Genomic DNA, 20,143 nt, shown 5'->3' with positions numbered 1-20,143 from the left:
GGGGGTTCGGGATCTTCCCCACCCTTCATTTTCTTTCTTTCTTTTTTTAAAGATTTTATTTATTTATTCATGAGAGAGAAAGAGAGAGAGAGGCAGAAACACAGGCAAAGGGAGAAGCAGGCTCAATGCAGGGAGCCTGACATGGGACTCCATCCCGCGTCCCTAGGATCACGCCCTGGGCTGAAGGTGGCGCTAAACCACTGAGCCATCCAGGTTGCCCCCCAACCCTTCATTTTCACTTCCCACAGTTTCCATTTCAGGCAAATTGGTTACCTTATCACAGGAGCAGATTTCCCACTTCTTGCCTGTGTTCAAGACATTTTCCCCAACTGAAATGCTCTTCTGTATTTTCTTATGCTGTCCCTTCAGAGCCCAGCTTAAAGCTTTCTAGCAACTTCTTCATTTAACCAGACAGCATATATTTGACAATGAATATATGCCCAGGTGCTTTTAGTAAACCATTTGTGTTTATGTACCTTATCTCTCCAGCTAGATTTAAAATTCAAATATGAGAACTTTTTTTGTCAGTCAAAACATACACCTTTATTGATGATATACAAATGAAGTCTTTGGTGGATAAATTCAAGTCAAAACAAATGATAAAAGTGTAGGCTATATATGATGGACAGATTCACTGTCAATTCACATAGAGGAACCAGTAAAAATATTTCCATTTGAGCAGCACGATTAAAGTCACAAATGTGTTTTCAGTTTAAGAGGATTATTTATTTGGTATTCATAAAATGGTTCAGCTGAAAGCTGGAGACTGTCACAGATAACATCATTCTGGATGATACATTATTCAAACTGGTGGCTGAAAGGATCCCTTTACTATATGAACAAGTGGAAAAGTAGCAACTTTCAATTTTCATTGCTTCCAGACTGGAACACCAAGAAATTTCTTCAAGTCATTTGAGAGCACATAGCCAATCAGAATTTGTCCACCAGTTTTATAACTTTCACTTTCACCAAGAGGTCATGGTGATCTGCTAAGGCTCGAATTTTCTTAACGCACACTCCAGATGTGGTACATAAATAAAAAAGAGAACCTTTATTAAATTCTCTGTAGTTGAATACCTCTGCTCTGAGATTGTCATAGATGATCTCAAATAGAGTAAGGGCATTAATAAGAATTTCTGATTCCACATAAGAATTATAAAGGGAACTAAATGATGATGGCACTTGGGTGCTGAGCAGTTTTTTTAACATATCTGGATTTTCAGCAAAATTCGAAAGTATTTTCAAAATCTCAACCTTAATTTTTCCACCTCCCTGAGATAACAAACGGAAAAAGTTTGCAATCGAGTTGACAAGCAGGTGCTGGTAGTCATTGGTAATAGTCATGTTTGTTAAAAATTTCAGTCCAACTACCTGTACTGCTGAGTTCAAGTTAGAGGCCATGATATCATCCATCACTTTATTCATGTAGACCTGAAGTCGGCCCTGATTTTCATAGTTCTCACTCAGGTTATTCATGGCCATTAAGGCTTTTTCCTTAATGTGGGGATCAGTTTTGTTGATCATGTTTGCAATAATCGGGAGGCCTCCCAATTTTCGAATCGTGTCTTGGTTGCACGAATAGTTGGCATTGTTGCTCAGGGTGAGCAAAGCTACCTGTTGGATGAAAGGATCATCCGATTTCTGAAGCAACGCAAGGACTTTCCTGAGGTCTCGGACACCGAGAATCTCATCTATTTCATAAGGAAAGGGGCGCTTCTGCATGGGGACAGGTCTCCTCCCTCTTCCTCTCTGCTGCGTTTCAGGCTCAGAGTCTGACTCTGACTCTGTGTCAGTCCACCCGGACTCCCCTTCCTCAGAATCGGGGACCTCTGCCAGGAAAGCCTGTCCCCCATTAGCGGATGCTGCAGCAGCTGCTGCAGCCCCATCCCCAGGGCGGAAGCCCAGCCCCAATTCATCCACTTCAACCTTGTTTTTCTTGCCTTTGCCCTTGCCCCCAGTCCGAGACCTGGTTCCTTTGGCTCCACCTTTGGGTACAGCTCCAGTCGCTGACCCAGCCTTAGGTATAGCGCCGGTATGAGCCCCAGGGGTCGCTTTCTTGGAGGGTGCCACTGATCTAGGGGATCCTGAAGTCCCAGGAGCCTCTGCAGCCCCAGAAGGCACTAGAACAGCAGTAGGTGGTGTGGGTACAGGAGCCTCCGCAGCCTCCATAGGTGCTGTGGCCTCGGTAGGCGCTGGCACACTTGGAGGCATTGTTGGCACCCCGGGAGCCTCTGCTGTGCCAGGGGCTTCTGGCAACTTGGGAGCCCTTGCCACTGTGGGGGCCTCTGCAGCCACGGAAGCCTCTGCCTCCCCGAGAGGTGATGCCATTGAGGAAGTCCCTGTGGCACCCATTACTGGTTCAGCCTTAGGCCCAGCCCCTGCCCCTTCTGCCTCTTGGACCTGATGTCCTGCCCCACTCTGTACCTCAGCACCGGTGGCAGCTGGGGCCACTGCCTCAGCTCCATCTGTGTCCAGAGCAGAGGCTTCTTCCTGGGCCCTGTTCTCCGCCTGAGTGCGGACTGGGGTTGGAGGGCCGAATCCTGGCCCAAGGTCAATTGTGAATCCAGCCCTTAGTCTGGCTCTAGCCCTGGCTCCGGTTCCAGCCATAGCCCTGGTCTTAGGCTTGGCCAGTCTCTTCTTTGTCTGGTTTCTTCCCCTGGCATATTTGTAGACACAGTACCAGGCACTCGCTCCGATCACTATCCCGGCAGCTACGCAGCCAGCATCTCGAACTCGGCTCATGGTGCAGCTGGAGTAATTCTCTGATCCACAGTGTGGAGCTGGCTTGCCTAAACGCGGTTTGCACGTCTGGGCAAGGCACTTCTACTCAGGCTCACAGGTTTTGCCCAGACTGCAAGCCGAGCAGGACCTGGGACAAAGGGGCAGAAATGAAGCTTAAGGCTCTGGCTCACTTTGTGCTTAACCAGGCCTATGGAGGAGAGGTCAGAAACAAGGCTCGGTGAGTGAGCTACTACCCAGACACAGATGGCAAGGCCTGTGTGTGCTGATACAGGACCCAGGTTGTCTAAGGTTTTCTACACCTTCATCCCTAGCTGGCCCTACCCAATGCCAACACACAATTTCCCAGCACCTAAATGGGAGATGAGAGGCATAAGGACATTAGGAAAGCTGTTGGAGAGCAGGAAAAACAGTAGAGACCCCAGATGCTGCTCTGATCCCCCACACTCACCCCCAAGGGTTCCCAGATGGTGATCATGCCCATACCAACCTGCTGGGAGCAGGAGCAGTTTACTTTTTTCTATCAGGCCTGTACTTGTGCAGGGCCCCAAATTCAGACAGACCTGCAGAGAGATCCGAGAAACAGTGTTTTGGCATTTTTGGTAGTTGGATTCCATTTCCTTTCCTGATTTGAATCCTTATGGGCCAAGTTTTCCCCTCTCAGGAATTCTCTTTCCCTCTGTAACCCTTCCTCCTCAAACCATTAATTAAGAAGGCCAGTGCCACACCCCTTTCTCTGCACCAAAAGATAGGCCCAAGGCAAGAGTGTCTTGTGAAGAGGGAGAAGATGGGGGAAGAGGAGCCTCTGGTCCCAGACTCTGCTCTGGTTTCTGCCATACACACACCAGGGGTTCCCAGACACCTCCCACCCCCAACACTGACCTCCACGGATTCAGGGTTGTTTCCTCTTCCTTCAGTTCAGTGAAAGCTTCATCCTAAGAACAGACTGAAGGGCAGAGAGCCTGGTGGATGGAGGGAACTCGGACAGAAGTCCCTATAACTGTCTTCTAGTATTCACGCAGCAGAATGACAATCTTTCAATTCCATGAACTCTTCTTACCCCTCCCAACCCACACCAATCTCCTGCCCCGGGGCAGACTCCTCAGGCACTCAATCCCTCCTTCCTTTTGCCCTGCTCCGCCCGTCCGCCATTTCTCTGGGACACACAGCCACACCCCTTCTCCTGCACCGGAGCGGGAGGGGGCGGGGCGCTAGTGCAGCAAAAACTGGATGGGACGCCAAATGAGGGATGACTGCCAGTCTAGTGTCTTCCTCCCAAGACCACCTGTCCTTCGATCCCCAGCCCCCAGACTTAACATAAGCCTGCAGAACAAGGGCCCCCAAGATCTGACCTTTCGGTTTCAGGGTCATGATTTTCCACTGTTTCTACGTTCTGGGCTCCGCCTCCCACCCCCCACCCAAATCCCCCGATAACCGCCATGTCTCCCTCCAGCGTACGAGAACTCCCCTTCCAGGACTGAATTAACAAGAGTGAAGAGCCATGTGGGTTGGAGGTGTCTGGAAAGCAGCCTGTGAGTTAGCACGACGGCTTAATACCCGATTTCTCTCAGGATCCCCCCCTCCTGTGAAGCCCAGACAGCGCCAAACCCGCCATCTCCCCTACAGAGGCTGGCACACCCATTTTGCGGCATCCCCAAAGGGCAGCGGGCCGGCCGGGGCGGGGGGTGGGAAGGTGGGAAGGGGGTAGTCAGGGGAGGTATCTGCAAAGTGAGGGTGCGAGTGAACGGGCCGGCTCGTCTCCAAATTGCGTCCCCCTCCGGTAACCCTTGCCCAACCACCCAGCTGGCCTTCTGTGCGCTGCCACGTTTATTTCTCTTCCCTTCTCCTCTCTGAACAGGACGCGATGTGGGGTGCGGGGCCTGAGTGTTAAAACCAAAACCAACAAACACTGACTGGGAGAAGAAGTCAGCGGATTCTCCGCAAGTATACCCGAGTCTTTAGGTTCCCCCTACCCCCTCTCCCCGCCGCCCACCAAAATGAGCTGCGACTCCGCGCGGGGATCTGGAAAGCCAGCCAGGAGTGGGCGAGGTGAAGGCACCCGCGGCCTCAGACTCCCGCATCTCTGAGCTACCCGTTTCAGGAGTGCCAGGCTCTGCCCACCCTCACACCCACCTGCCCGGATCTGGGAGAATTTTGTCCTCCTCCTCCTCGCCTGGGTTAAACGCACGGCAGTGCGCAGCGCAAGAGAGTTGGTACCCAGAGGAGGACGGAGGACGGCAGTCAGGGCTTTAAGTACCTTTGCCCACGTCAGCCCCCGGTCACGTGAGGGCTATATCACCAGTAAGCTCGAGTCCCCAATTTCCACTCCCACCAAGAGCACAAGCCCCCTCCTTCAGCCCCACTCCCACCTCACCACATCAGGTCCTGTCACTCATTTTTTTGGCGGCGGCGGGGTGTCTTTGTCGTCCCAGAGGCCAAAAGTAGCCCCTTCTCCCAGTGTTACAATTTGCCTTTTTCTACACACGGGAGATGGGATGCATTTTGGACGGCTATTGGCAACTTTTACTTGTGTGTGTGTGTGTTGGGGAATTGTTTCTTTCTTTCCTGGGCAACTGGACTCTCTCCCCTCCCACCACCTTCAATCCCTCATCCACTAGTTCCCACCCTTTCCCTTGCCGTTGGCCTCTGCTCCAGAATAGGTAAGAGGTAATGTGTCAGAAAGGAGACAAGGAGTGGGAATGGGGTCTGTATTTCTGTGACACTTCTCCGATTTGTTTTTTTTTTTTAAAGCGATTACTATCCTTTATTATCACAGTAAGAAAATACCACAGTGTGGGAAGCAGCAATAAAAAGAGCTCCATGATTTCTAAAGATTTCCCACTAATAGAAGAAGGCACCATTAATTTTGGTTAATTTTTACCACGCAGAAAATGAATTCTGTTGGCCACATAGGAAATAGTTTTCAGAACATGCTAAGGTATTTGAACATCTAAAAAGGGAACTTTCCTCAACAAGATAAGCATGTTTTCATGTGATCTGTCAATTGATCCATGGAGAGATGTTCAGTTGTCCAATCTTATTTATTTTGGACAAATATTCTACTTTTTCTCCTTATGGGACAGCTTTTAAGTTGGATAAATAAATGATCCTGCCTTGTTCTGTTAGAGAAACACATTTATTTAATGTTCCTAAACCATTGCTGACTGCTGTGTGAACCTCCTGTAATTCAATGGCTGTAACCATGACAGTTTTGAACACCTGTCCCTGGATTAGGTTCCAGTTTCATGATTCAGCTCTGGGCAAACGGAAGAGCTGTTAGGCCAAGGAAAGGACAAAAAGGGATGCAGAGATGGCCAAATCCCCCCTGTTTTGTCAAGGGTGGGGGAGATGCTGACCCCTCTACCTCCTTCCATATTCCAGAGCCTCTTATTCCCTGCATTCAGCTTCTTGATTCTGTTGCTCACTCTAAAAGTACACATGGACAGGTGACCAAGAAGGTAAATGCCACCCTTACTCAGGGGACCAACTTGAGTAACTGTCTTTGGCTTCTTCCCTTTCCCCCTCCCCCCTCCCAAATTCCCTCAGGGATGTAGAAGGGACTGCTGTTCCCACATATCCCTGCAGCTGTGGGTTTCCACGAAGAAGAAGTGATTGCTGGCTGGAGGAAGCACTCAGGTCTGCCTGTTCTGCCCTCGATCTTGGTGCCTTATTAACATTGCTCCTAACACCGTCTGCTGCTACCACCTGGCTTGAGAGGTGCAGCCAGCTGGGCCTCTTACCTCTGGCCTCCTTGCCACAGGGCACCCAGGGAGAACCTAACCTTGCTGTAGGGTCACTGCCTGCAGCCCACACCCACTTTGCTGCCCCCTGGCCAGATGTGTGCCCAGGCCCCAGGGGGTCTTCCCCCTGACCATACTGATTAACCTCCAGTAGGCTTTCTCAAGGAGCTGCCTCTGTGCTGTACCTGAAATTGTACACAAGGTTTTGTTTGTGAGTGGGTGTGTGACTAAGTGCATTTTTTTTTGGCGAGGGAATAGAGGCCATTGACCTCATCAGTTTCTCAAAGGGTCTGTAACTGCTCCCCTAGATATTAAGAACTGATACAATGGCTTAGAGAGTGTTATATATAATCATCCAGATTAGGAAGCTTCTGGTTTTTTTCTTTTCTGGTGAAAAAGGTAACATATATTAATGGTTACAAATATTCAGAATAATAAAGAAATATGTAACGTATACAGAGAAAGAGCTCTGTGTGCGGCACCTGGGTGGCTCAGTCAGTTAAGCATCTGCCTTAGGCTCTAGCCATGATCCCAGGGTCTTAGGATCAAGTCTCAAATAGGGCTTCCTGCTCCGTGGGGAGCCTGCTTCTCTCTCTCCTCCCCATTTGTGCTCTCTTTTGCTATCTTTGTCGTGCTCTCTCAAATAAATAAATACAATCTTAAAAAAAAGGAAAGAGCTCTGTGATATCTCTTCCACTCTCAGCCACTGCTAACAATTTCCATTGTCCTTTATATGCACATATTAGTAGGTGCATTTGTGGTTATTAATCAAATTCCAGATTTAGCAACAGTAAGCACATAATAAACATTTGGAATTTTTATTGTAATTGTAGCAAATCTGCAGATTAATTTGAAAAACATTAACATCTTAAAATTGAGACTTCCCCTCCAGAAGTACTGGTATATCTCCATTTTGTTCAAGTCTATTTTTATGTTTTTTTTATTTTTATGTTTGTTAATCAAATTTCATTTCATAAGTTTCTTCAGCTAAATAATTCCTATGACATGTTAGGTTTTTCCTAGGTATTTAGTAATCTTTGTTGCTGAAATGCTATTCTTTCTGCAATTATAATTTCTGATAGGGAATTTCCTGCTTAAGGAAAATATTCTACTATTATATATTTATTTTGTATCTGCCAATTTTTGTGATCTGGCTTATTAATTCCAATAGTTTTCAGTTGATACTTTTGGTTTTTCCAGGTATTTATATATAATCATCTACAAATGATGATTTTTTTCATTTCTTCCTTTCTGATATTTATACCTTTTTTCTTTTCTTTTCTGCATGTGTTACATTGATCAGAACCCCCATTTCTATGTTGAGAAATGGTGGTGACTGAGAGCTTCCTGATCCTATTTTTGAAGAAAATAGGGATGCCTCTTTTGTTTCATCATTTACTGTAACTTTTGCTGTTTCTGATATATTCTCTCCTTTTTTCTTTTTCTTTTTTTTAATATGTATGAAGAAATATTTTAATGACTGAGGAGAGCTCTTACCAAGTATTTAGGTTGATATTTTTGCCATAGAATTAAACTACTAAAGCCTCATAGAACATTTGAAAAATACAAAAAATAAAGGCACAAATTAATATTTCCCATAAAATATTCTGATGTCTTCATATCCATGTTTTTTTCTCCATGCATTAAATAATGGAATCATTGATTTCCAATTTTCAGATAGTTTCTAATTATGGAAAAACTTGCTCATTGTAAAATGCAGAAAAAGATAGATTAGGAAAGACAGATTACTTACGGCCTTACTGCCTGAAATGCCCCCAAGAAGGTTCTCAAAGGCAAAAACCTGAAAGTGATACTGGTTAGGGAGAGAAGGATGTAACTGGAAAGATTGGAAATAGGATACATTGTTAATAAGGAGTTGCATTTACTAACGTCATTCTCTCCTTTTTGAAGGTTTTTTTCACTTACGTTTACCAGTACTGCAAAAACAAAACAAAACAAAACAAAAAACAATACAAAGAAATAATGTCTGGATGAAGTCAAGTCATATGTTCTGTGGTCCTGGTAGCCCACAAGGAGTGAGGAATCTGCCAGGTCAGAAGATCCTCTGATATATTCTTTATCAGGATAAGGAGGATTTTTCATATCTGATTTAATATAACCAAGAATGATTTTTAAAATTATGTACAATTCTTTACTGCATAAACTAAGTTTCTGTCTATTCCTATTTTACTAATAATTTTTAAATATTTAGGAATGGGTAAGTTTATCAAATGCTTTGATGGAAAGGTTTCTTTTCTCCTTTGGTTTGCTGTTGCAATCAGTGATTTAGATAGATTGGTCTCCCTGCCACTCTAGTCTCCCTATAGACTATTCTCCACACATCTCTCAAGTTCAAACTCTGCCCCACCCCACATCCCCTGATGGTTAGAGTAAATGCAAATGTCCTTACTAGGACTTACAAGGCCCTACCCTCTTCAACCTTATTACCTTTCTGCTTCATCTTCTATTATTCTCTCTGTAGCTCAGCCATCCTAGCTTTCTTGATGTTCTTGGAATATACTGGGCTTTTTGTCTTCACAGAGCCTTTTCATTTCCTTGTTCTCCTGCCTGGAATATTCCTATCCAGAATATCAACATACTTAGATTCCTCATTAAATTCATGTCATTACTCGAAGGTTACCTTCCTAGTGATTCCTTCTCAGGTCACACTATCCAAATGTTCAACCCATCTCAGCTTTTCATATCTTCCTTTCTTGCCTTTAATTTTTTTTCTTTTTAGTAGGTATCACTAACAATATACTATATATTTTGTTTATTAATCTTGCTTGTTGTTTGTTTCTCTGACTATAATGTAGGACCATGAGATTAGAGATTGAGGTCTGTTTTATTTACTGCTGTAACCACAGCATCAAGAACAATGCATGGCATATAGTAGGTGCTCAATAAATGTGTTGAATAAAAGAATGAATGGCTTTCCAACATTGAACAAGTCTCTTGCATTCCACAAATAAAGCTTACTTGATTATACCACATTAGTAGATTTGTAAACCCTCAGATAGCTGATTTGCCTAATCAGGATCTTGTCATGTGACAAGACGTAGAAAATTAAGATCAATTAAGATTGATTTGAGTGGCATGTGCAAAACTCATTATGTAGTAAATATGATTGTTTACGATACATGTCTTTTTTTAGTGAATCTTCTTTTCTTAAGTGAAAATAGTTCTATCATATTTTCTGACAATAAAAAGGATGCATACTTAGTGTTTCAAAAGAGGAACAGAATAGTGCTAATAAAAAAAATAACAAAATTTTCATTTTTTCTCTCTGCTTCTTTTCCTGCACTGCTTCCCCCACCCCCATTTCTAGGTATTTTCAGGAAGACCAATGTGAACTTAAGGGATTCAAAAGAAACAAGGTGGAGGGAGCAGAGAAAAGGATGGGACCATTCCTCCAGAGAAGCAATAGAATTGGCCAGCAGCCCAGGAGAAGATGCTGCCCCTTCCAGTCATCAGAAAGACAACACACTTGTTGGGTGTGTAAAGACTAAAAAAAAGGGACAGTGGTCAGGCAGCACGGTGGTGGTGGTGGTGGAAGAGGCGAGTCGCATTCCACTTTGCTAATAATAGGAGGGGACATTTGGGACCTGAACTCACCAGTGACGTAGCCTCACGTGACCAGGAGCCTATGTACTGAAGTCTTGGTCCAGACAGCGGTTCTGCTCAGGTAACCACTTCCCTGTTTCCTTGGAGGTGGCGTGATTGTGGGCAAGGATGGAGGAGGAGGACGAAGAGGAAACCATTCCTGATTCCTGTATGTTGGTGTGAGGGTGGGTGTTGATTGAAAACTCCTGGAGTGAGGGTGGAGGGTAGCAGCACAATTGCTGATTTGGAGGCGCTTTTGTGTTTCCCTATGCAGACACCCGAACCCAGCCTCTTTATCATGCCAAGTAAAAGGCAGGGCAGTACCAGCAGCAGAAGTGCTTGGCTTAGGTGACTTTAGAGACAAAGGGGAGGAAGTAGTTATCAGGGAGCAGAGAGATGGGGGCACCGTGAGGTGAAGGATAGGTCTGACAGCCTGGATCTGGAACAGAGAAAGGTCGGGGTTTGGACCAACATTTGGGTGTTGGCGCATCCACTGGAGCTTTAAATCCCTAGCCTCCTGTTCATGGCTGCTTTTGGCTTTGGTCTGTCCATGTCTGCCAGTCTACCCCTTAGTGATGGGATGGGGATGCAAAAGAAGCTCAATGCCTCATTTCTGTTTTTCCTCCTCCCCAAACACTCAGGCCCCTAGATCCCACTTGACTGCTTTTTTAGATTCCAGCCTCCAAAACGTTCTCAATAGCCTGGGTGAAACCCCTGAGATTTTTGAAGCCGCTGCAGTATGAGCCGTTTCCAGAATTTGGGCTTTTTTTTTTTTTTTTAGAATTTGGGCTTGATGGCAGAGGGACTGGTGATTGGGGCTGGCACCTGATACTACATCTACCAACTGACCTGTGATGGATGGAGAGCAGAACAAGAAGCAACCAACTGATTCAAAAGACATTAATCCTGCCTAGAAAAAGTTTAGAAAGTACAGAAAACTGGAAGGAAGAAAATAAAATAAGCCATCAATAATTACCATTCCTTGTCTTTCTCTCTGTGTAAGAATGCAGATGAGTGTGTTTAATATTATTGCATCATACTGTTTATGTTATCCTGGAATTATTTTTTTCAGGTCACATTGTAGGGGATGCGTTTTATTAGTTAATGAAAATCCTTCACAAACATTCTGGCAATGGATTTTTTTCTTGATAACAAAACATGATAATCATAGTCTTCACCCTTTTGCTGACCTTTCATGTAGCAGGTATGAAACTTAGTTCTCAGACTCAGGTGTAAAAAAAATTAGATGTTTTCATTTTCTAAAAAATATGTAGACTAAACTCTGTCTACAAGGGGATATGTTTCCACATTAATTATAGTCATGGTACTCATTATCCAAGTTTCTACATGGGCCAGCTAGGCAGCTTCTGTGCCATGCTTTGCATAGAGGACACAGGAATTTTGTGAGGCTGGGAGCCCCAGATAGAATCCAGGTCATCAACCTTGAGTTCCTACTCTTTTCTCTGGACTGCCATGAAACAGGATAGAAGTCCCATTTGCTCAAAGGACTCAAAGACCTCTTTCTTTCCTCCTCCAGTGGGAGAGGTGATTTCTCTCTAGTGTGAGGGAAATCCCTCACTTTCGGAACTCTGTTAGTCACAGTGGACTTTGGATTTTGGGGAAACAAAATCTGGAAAGTCCTGCCACAAACTTACTCTGAGGCCAGGAGGTAGAGTTGACTTGACTGAGAAAGGGAAAGTGGAGAACAAAGACAAGCATAGAGATGAAACATATTAATACCCTGTGTTTCAAGTGGGGTTCCCTAGAAGCAGATCCTGAGATGGGGACTCTTGTGAAAGTAGTTTATTGAGGAAGTGTTCTTGGATGAAACTTGCATGGAGGTGAGGAGAGCGGTATAGGACAGGGGAAGAAACTAGGCATAGTTGTGGTTCAGCTGAAGTGTAGCCTCAGCCTGAGCCCCAGGCGGCTCTGGGACATAAAGAGCACCACAGAATTAATCCACCTTGAGACAAAGGAGCCAGGCTTTTATATCCACTGACTGCAAGTCACTGTGGATGAGTGAGGTGGTATGAAGGGAGAGGGGTTTTAGCTCCTGGGTATCCTCTGACAAGGATACAGCTATGAATCCTTAGCAGCCAACCTTCAGAAGAGCTAAGGAATGGATGTACTAGCCAAGTAAGTGGAATCTAGATAGATTATCAATACTATTTACTACCTCTACTCTAGCCAATCAGCATTCTTGGAATGCAAATGTGCTTCCTATCCATGTGCTTCTCCCACCAGAAGGCTTTCGCTTCAGCACTGGCTTGCAGTCTCCCTTAGAGGCTAGTTTTCTCTTTCTAACCTAAGAATCAAATCTCCTTCTTCAATGTACAAATTTTGGAGGAGGACTGTATAGCATACAGTTTAGCATCTCATGAAAATGTATTCTGCCTGTAGAGATTGGAGGCTAATACAAAGTTTGAGGGATGTTTAGACGTATGATGTGCAGATTTATCCCACTTAAAACAGGTTTTGGCACATGTTAAATTTACTGCCTTACAACTCACTTCCAAATTTCTTGAAAGTAATGAAGAAGTTGCTAAGCGAAGGTCAAGTGTTGTTCACCTAGACAATCAGAGGTTACCCAAGCAGAGATGGGAAGTTGTCAAGTTAAGGGGACCTTGCTACTCTGACAAATGGGCTTCCCATTAATGTAATATCCATGTGGAGCCTTGGCCCACATGGGGATAGACGTTACCTTGGAGGAATTTAAGCTTTGGGTCCCTATCTTGCTAAAATGGAAGAAAAATCAGCATCATTTATGTTTGTGATTCCCTTACTCCTTGAGTGTTGTCAAAATCTGGGAGCCAGAGTGTCAGAAAGGCAGGCACAGTCACATAGTCTGCTGAGACACACATTGTTTTAGATTGCAAACTCATTTCAGGCTTGATGGCTCTGGTGCTTGTGCTCTGTGCTAAAGGAACAGAAGTTTTTTTTCAAAGCTGGAGCAGCTTTGACAATGGCTCTTCTGAGCCTTGCTGCATCTTTCAGACATTGTTGGAGTAAGGCACTGATATCTCCTTTTCAGGAACTCCTCATATCTTTATTATCATTAACACTTTCCCGGAACAGAAAAAATTTTTTTTGGCCTGGGGAGAAATTCCTGTGTCTTTAAACTGCAAGTTATCTTGCTCAACTTAACAGATGCCAGAGAGGGTAAGTAAATTAACCAAGACCCTATAGGTAGTAATGTGTCATTAGATAAATCCTTTCTCATTAAAAAATATATCAAGTTATTGCTGGTTCTTAGGGTAGCTCTATTTTTAACTCTTTGAGGAACCTCCACACATTTTTTCAGAGTGGCTGTACCAGTTCACATTCCCACCAACAGTGCAAGAGGGTTCCCCTTTCTCCAGCAATTGCACTACTGGGGATTTACCCCAAAGATACAGATGCAGTGAAAAACTAAGACACCTGCACCCCAATGTTTATAGCAGCAATGTTCACAATAGTCAAACTGTGGAAGGAGCCTCAGTGTCCATCGAAAGATGAATGGATAAAGATGTGGTATATGTATACAATGGAGTATTACTCAGCCATCAGAAACGACAAATACCCACCATTTGCTTCAACGTGGATGGAACTGGAGGGTATTATGCTGAGTGAAGTAAGTCAATCGGAAGACAAATATTATACGGTTTCACTCATATGGGAAATATAAAAAATAGTTAAAGGAATTATAGGGGAAAGGAGAGAAAATGAGTGGGAAAAATCAGACAGGGTGACAGAATATGAGAGACTCCTAACTCTGGGAAAAGAACAAGGGGTAGTAGAAGGGGAGGTGGGTGGGGGGATGGAGTGACTGGGTGATGGGCACTGAGGGGGGCACTTGACGGGGTGAGCACTGGGTATTATACTATATGTTGGCAAATCGAACTCCAATAAGAAATATACAAAAAAGTAAAGTTAAATTAAATAATGAAATAATATAAATCTTAATTAAAATTTGAGAAATTATACTATAATTTAATTTACTCTCTTCTCCTCAACCAGTTTCATTTATAAACATTTGCAACTTTTAATATTGTGAGAGAATTAAATATTGCAGCACGATATAGGATATTACGTGAGAGTATATAAAAATGTACATAACAAGGATTCCCAAGTACCAGCTAATGGCCTATTTTTATTTAGTACAAGCATTTGTCTCACAACCATATTTTCATAATTCAAGTTGAATATTTAGTGATCGATTAAGAAACCTACTTGGCATTATGTAAAGAGTGGTTGGTATTAAGGCCATCGAAATCAGGAGCAATTATCACTTGTATTTTTCTTTTAAGTTTAAGAATACACCAACTTGGTTGGGATGCCTTTAAACTTTTTTTTAATCCAAAAAATCTAGTGGATGATAAAAGTGATAAAAACTGATAAAGAATGTGTAAGAAGCTTTGTCTTAATGATAAAGATTCTGGTGGATAAGGAAAAGAAAAGCCATTACTCCTGAGCAAATGCTTCATGTAATCAAACCCTGAATTTGTTCACTGAAGTCTGTTTTATAGCTACATACTTATAGGTCTAATAAAACCTTTATTATTGAAATTCTTGTAGCAAATGTAACTTTGCTATTGCAAGTCTCAATTTTTCTAGACCTTAATTCCGTTTTCCCCATTGAAGCAAATATTTTTAGAAGGGAATTTTGAAAAAAATGTGGATTTCTTTGAAATGCAAATACTGCTTTATAGGAGAGCAGAATGTACTTGTGAATTTGAGTGAACCATTAGGTAACCATGACAATTCTGACTACTAAGTGAAGAAGTGCTTTTCTGTTATCTGGATCTCAGGGCCCCCAGGGATCTGAAATTCATAGAAATGTGTTTTACCTATTTTAGTTTTATTTTAAAGGGTGAGTATAGAACTGATTTACTGGTTGACCATGCAATCAAAATCTCATCAATAAAGATTCTGAGACTCCAAACCAGTCTGCTGGAATGTGAGAAGTTTTCATGTGATATGTTGTAGTAGGTTAATGATATCCTGGGAAAGAGAACCCTTACCCTGGGCTATGAGAATCAATATCCTGAACTTCCCCATCAGGTTCAACCTAGACCTGTGATTTTCTCCTCATCTAGAAAGTACAAATTTTATTATAGATCATGAATACTGTATGCTTCTCAGGCGCTCTTTCTTCCTCCTGATGCATGGTATAAAAACCCTAGGATGGCATGCTCCAGATTGTCCTGGATCAGAAATGATAAATATAGAAATGATGATGATGGTAATGATGATAATAATAGTAATGAATGTGATGAAAGCTTTCTACGTGTTATCTATTTCAGTTTTGACAAGATCTCTTTGGAGATAGGTATTAGTTTAGAGATGAAGAAATAGAGACACAAAATAGTTAAGCAACCTTGCTAATGTGCATCCAACTAGAAATTAATGGGATTGGTTTCAACTGTCTCCAAAACTCATGCTCTTCACCACTAGATTATGCTGCATCTTAATGAACATGTATGTCTAGGAGGGCCCCACCAGCAGGCTCTGGCAGACAGAATTGCACAAACAGCCTGAAAGAGGGAGGAAAAAAGGAAATTGCCTTCCTCAAAAGAGGAGGAACACCAAGAGCCCTCAAAGGCCCCAAGAATACAAGGAGTATAAAAGTATCACACACTCCCAACCCAGCCCACCCCACCTCCAGACACACAGACACACATAGATAGGAAACCAAAGTAGCAAGGAAAGAAATGACATTGATGTGGGATGTCACAAAAGTTCTCTTTTTCCACACCATGTGATATACATTTGGCCTCTGCTGTCTGAGCCTCTGGTTTTCTCCTGCTTCCCATTTCCCTTCTCCATTTCCATAATCTGGCTTCTTCTAGCCAGCTGGTTCACCCTCAGGGTCTGTAGGCTGATGATACCCACATCTTTTATCTTGCACACGAAGTCCAGATCCATGTGATCAACTGGTCAGTGAAGAGCTCCATTTGGACAACTCACTGGCTCCTAAAATTCAGCTTTTCCCAACTTGAGCTCCTCCTCCTCCTCCAACTGTTCCTCTTCTTCCCCTTTCTCCTCCTCTCCTCTTCCAAGGGGTCTCACTCTCAGTGAAGGGCACTAACAACCCACTCCACTGCCCAAGCCAGACTTCCTTCTCCACTGCACCCCCACATCCCATCCATTTACCTCTGAAATGTCTCTCATCAGTCCACATTTCCTGGTTATCACTTCTGCCAACCTAGCCCAATCATCTCTCTCCTGGATGATGGCAACAGGCTCCTAAACTGGTCTACCCACGCTAGAGGGTGGGGCTGAGAGTGGTTCCAACACACTCTGCAGCCAAAGTGATCTCCCTCAAATTTGAGTTCCTTCACATCTGACTTAAAGTATCTCAATGCCTAGCTTGCCACTACACTGGGAATAAGGCCAAACAACTTTATGGGCAGGCAAGGCCTTCCACAGCGCCCTTCCTGCCTACTCCTTCACTGTTTTGGACATACTGAGCTTATTAATGATCTCTGAATGTATCATTCTCTGTGTCACCTCCTAGCTTTGGTACATGTTGTCCCTTCTCCTGGAATGCACTCTTTCTTCCCCTTTATCTGGCTGGTCCCCAGGGCTGGTCCCTCAACCTTGACTAGCATGTTGGATGTGTGCATATTCTGCTGACATACTTGAGCAAGCAAGTCCCTCCTGTCCTATAGTCTATTTTGTCACATCCATTGTGGCTGGCTTTTACTTGTTTAGTTTTTACCTTGTTTCCAAGCCCCCTTTTTTTTCAGGTTTTTTTTTTTAATTTATTTTTTATTGGTGTTCAATTTACTAACATACAGAATAACCCCCAGTGCCCGTCACCCATTCACTCCCACCCCCCGCCCTCCTCCCCTTCTACCACCCCTAGTTCGTTTCCCAGAGTTAGCAGTCTTTACGTTCTGTCTCCCTTTCTGATATTTCCCACACATTTCTTCTCCCTTCCCTTATATTCCCTTTCACTATTATTTATATTCCCCAAATGAATGAGAAGCCCTTTGATGTTTGTATGTTTGTATGTTTACCTCACTGAAGCTTCTCTCTACCAAAATAATACCCTTGCTTTCAGTTCTTTAAAAAATAGTTGTCTATAGTTGAATGATTTATCTCATCAAACTGGGTAAAATAATGATTTCATAATTTACTGCCAAAGGCAGATTTTAGCTAATTTTCTCTGCTCAAGTATTTTTCTTAATTACCCAATTTGCTTTCTCATTACTGGTCATTATTGATACCCAAGGAAATATTATGGTCTAATAAGTCATATATGTATTTTATCAGTGTTGTCAACCTGGATGCCACATTCTCAAACTGATATGACTTTTCTTCAAGATCCCATAGCTGTTGTTGCAGAAATATCTACCTTTAAAATCTTCAGCCATCACATATTTGAGTGGCTGTTTTATTTTTATGTCTGGGGATCCCTGGGTGGCGCAGCGGTTTGGCGCCTGCCTTTGGCCCAGGGCGTGATCCTGGAGACCCGGGATCGAATCCCACGTCGGGCTCCCGGTGCATGGAGCCTGCTTCTCCCTCTGCCTGTGTCTCTGCCTCATTCTCTCTCTCTCTCTCTGTGACTATCACAAATAAATAAAAAAAAAATTATTTTTATGTCTGTATCTCCTTCCTTTTTGCTTTCCAATAGATACTCAAACAAGAGTGTCTCCTTTCTAAGTAGATAGTGTTGTTTATGAATCTGATTTTCTTTGTGTTGAGAGTGACATTTTGCACAAATTAAACTTTTTCATTTTTTTCTTAGTTTTTAACATTCATAAAGCAAGTTTGACGCTATCTTACTCTGCCTAACAGTTAAATTATTCTTCTTACAAATTCTTTTTCAATCAAATCCAGTTAATTTATTCTTTTTCTTAGATTGTATCCTCTATTTTATTTTTTGAAATTCTTTATTTGAATTCAATGCAGTTAACATATACTGTATTATTAGTTTCAAGAGTAGAATTCAGTGATTCATAAATTGCATATAACACCCCAGTGTTCATTACATCAAGTGCCCTCTTTAATGCCCATCTCCCAATTACCCTCCCCTACCACCACTCCTCCACCAATCCCCAGTTTGTTTTCTAGAGTTCAGCATCTCTTAGGGTTTGTCTTCCTCTCAATTTTCATCTTATTTTATTTTTCCTTCCCTTCCCCTATGTTCATCTGTTTTGTTTCTTCAATTCCACATATGAGTGGAATCATATGGTATTTGTCTTCATCTCTTTTAGATTGTGCTAAACAGATAATTTGGTTTCACAGGCTACTAAAACAATATTCTCATTAATATAAGGACTCTCTTATATCTAATTAAAGTGTATTATTTCTTTAGTGATTGCTTACTTTAAATCTGCAATTTTTATTTTCCCTGTTTTTCAGATTTGACATTAATTTCTGTGTTGCCCGTTCCACATGGACTAATGCCTGTATCTTGTTCGCAAGCAAGGATAAATCTATGTATTTCTCTTATTTAGAACACTGGTCTTCCAAGACGGGTGTGTAGGCCGTAATAGATGTATAATATGCTTTTTAGGGGATCCCTGCATGGCTCAGCCTGGGGCATGATCCTGGGGTCCCAGGGTTGAGTCCCGCGTCGGGCTCCCTGTGTGGAGCCTGCTTCTCCCTCTGCCTGTGTCTCTGCTTCTCTCTCTTTCTCTGAATAAAAAAAAACTTTAAAAAGACTATTTCTTCATGAGAGAGAGAGAGAGAGAGAGAGAGAGAGAGAGAGGTAGAGACACAGGCAGAGAGAAAAGCAGGCTCCACGCAGGGAGCCCGATGCGGGACTCGATCCCCGGTCCCCAGGATCACGCCCCGGGCTGCACCTGGCACTAAACCGCTGTGCCACCGGGGCTGCCCAATAAAATCTTTTTAAAAAAAGATGCTTTTTATTTTTTATCTTGCCCTTTCAAATGATTAAGTTTTCTGTTTTATAATGTACATAACAGTGAAATATTATGAACTTATGCATTTTGAATGAAGTACTTCATTCCTTTTTACTGCCAAATACTATTTTACTGCACATATACCACATTTATTTATCCACTCATCAATTGATGAACATTTGAGTTGTTTCTCCTTTGGTTGTTGTGAATAATGCTGTTATGAACATTTGTATACACATTTTTGTATAGATATATTTTCATTTCTCTTGGGTATATAAGTAGGAGTAGAATTATTGGATCATATGGTAATTCTATGTTGAACATTTTGGGGAAGTGCCAAATTGTTTTTCTACAGTCACTGCACCATTTTACATTTTTACCATAAATGTGTAAGCGTTGAGGTTGCTATAAACCCTCTCCAACCTTTCATATTGGAGCCCTTTAAGTATAGTCATCCTTGGGAGACTTAGTGTGATTTTTTTGCAACTTTACCTTGCATTTTCATTATAACAATGACATTGAGCATCTTTCATTTGTTTATTTGCCATTTATTTTTTTATTTACCATTTATATATGTTATTTGGTTAGGTACTTGGTTCATATATTTTGTCCATTTTACCTTTGGGCTGTTTGTTTTCTTACTATAAAATTTTGAGAATTCTTTACGTATTCTGGATACAAGTGCTGTTTTAGATATATGCTTTTCAATATTTTCTACCAACATTTGTCTTATCTTTTCATCTTTTAACAGTGTGTCTTTCGGGGCAATAATTTTTAATTTTGATAAGATACAACTTATCAATTCTTTAGTGGATTGGTATCATGTGTAAGAATGTTTTGTCTAACCCAAAGTCACAAAGAATATTTTCTACTTTTTCTTCAAGAATTTTAGAGTGTATATTTTACATTTAGGTCCTTGGTCCACTTTCAGTTAATTTTTTCATATGGTGTGAAGAGAAGGTAAAGGGTTTTGTTTTGTTTTTGCGTTTTGCATATGGATATTCCATTGTCTCAGCACCACTTGCTGAAAAAAACTGTCTTTTCCTCATGGAATTACTTTAAAATTTTTGTGGAAATTCAATTCAGTTGACTGTGTAAATGTAAGTCTATCTCTGGATTCTCCATTTTTTTCCATTTGTTTATATATCCATACTTACACCAAAACCACACTATCTGGATTACTGTAACTATACAGTTAAATTTAACATC

The 20,143-nt window shown here is 42.4% G+C and overlaps 1 protein-coding gene and 1 long non-coding RNA gene across 6 annotated transcripts; one reads left to right on the top strand and one right to left on the bottom strand.

The window, feature by feature from the left end:
• Positions 1 to 516: 516 nt before the first annotated feature.
• Positions 517 to 5,025, bottom strand: ARMCX2 (armadillo repeat containing X-linked 2). Its single transcript, XM_072818259.1, has 4 exons — positions 4,873 to 5,025; positions 3,622 to 3,685; positions 3,230 to 3,302; positions 517 to 2,869 (listed from the first exon to the last, which is right to left on the bottom strand). Exon 4 carries the CDS (start codon positions 2,740 to 2,742, stop codon positions 931 to 933), a length of 1,812 nt encoding a protein of 603 aa, XP_072674360.1. The 5' UTR covers positions 2,743 to 2,869; positions 3,230 to 3,302; positions 3,622 to 3,685; positions 4,873 to 5,025; the 3' UTR covers positions 517 to 930.
• LOC140628748 (uncharacterized) lies at positions 1,706 to 11,057 on the top strand. 5 transcript variants are annotated; one of them, XR_012026737.1, is made up of 6 exons: positions 1,706 to 4,271; positions 4,598 to 4,683; positions 6,286 to 6,375; positions 8,391 to 8,531; positions 9,808 to 10,267; positions 10,864 to 11,057. It is a non-coding gene; the product is annotated as an uncharacterized lncRNA (long non-coding RNA). The 5 variants fall into 5 exon arrangements; XR_012026736.1 differs by having other exon boundaries at positions 1,707 to 4,271; positions 4,598 to 4,679; XR_012026739.1 differs by lacking the exon at positions 6,286 to 6,375 and having other exon boundaries at positions 1,711 to 4,271; positions 9,808 to 10,251.
• Positions 11,058 to 20,143: the final 9,086 nt, after the last annotated feature.

Source organism: Canis lupus, chromosome X (genome assembly GCF_048164855.1).
Source record: "Canis lupus baileyi chromosome X, mCanLup2.hap1, whole genome shotgun sequence".
NCBI classification, from domain to species: Eukaryota; Metazoa; Chordata; class Mammalia; order Carnivora; family Canidae; genus Canis; species Canis lupus.
This window is presented reverse-complemented; position numbering and strand designations above follow the sequence as displayed.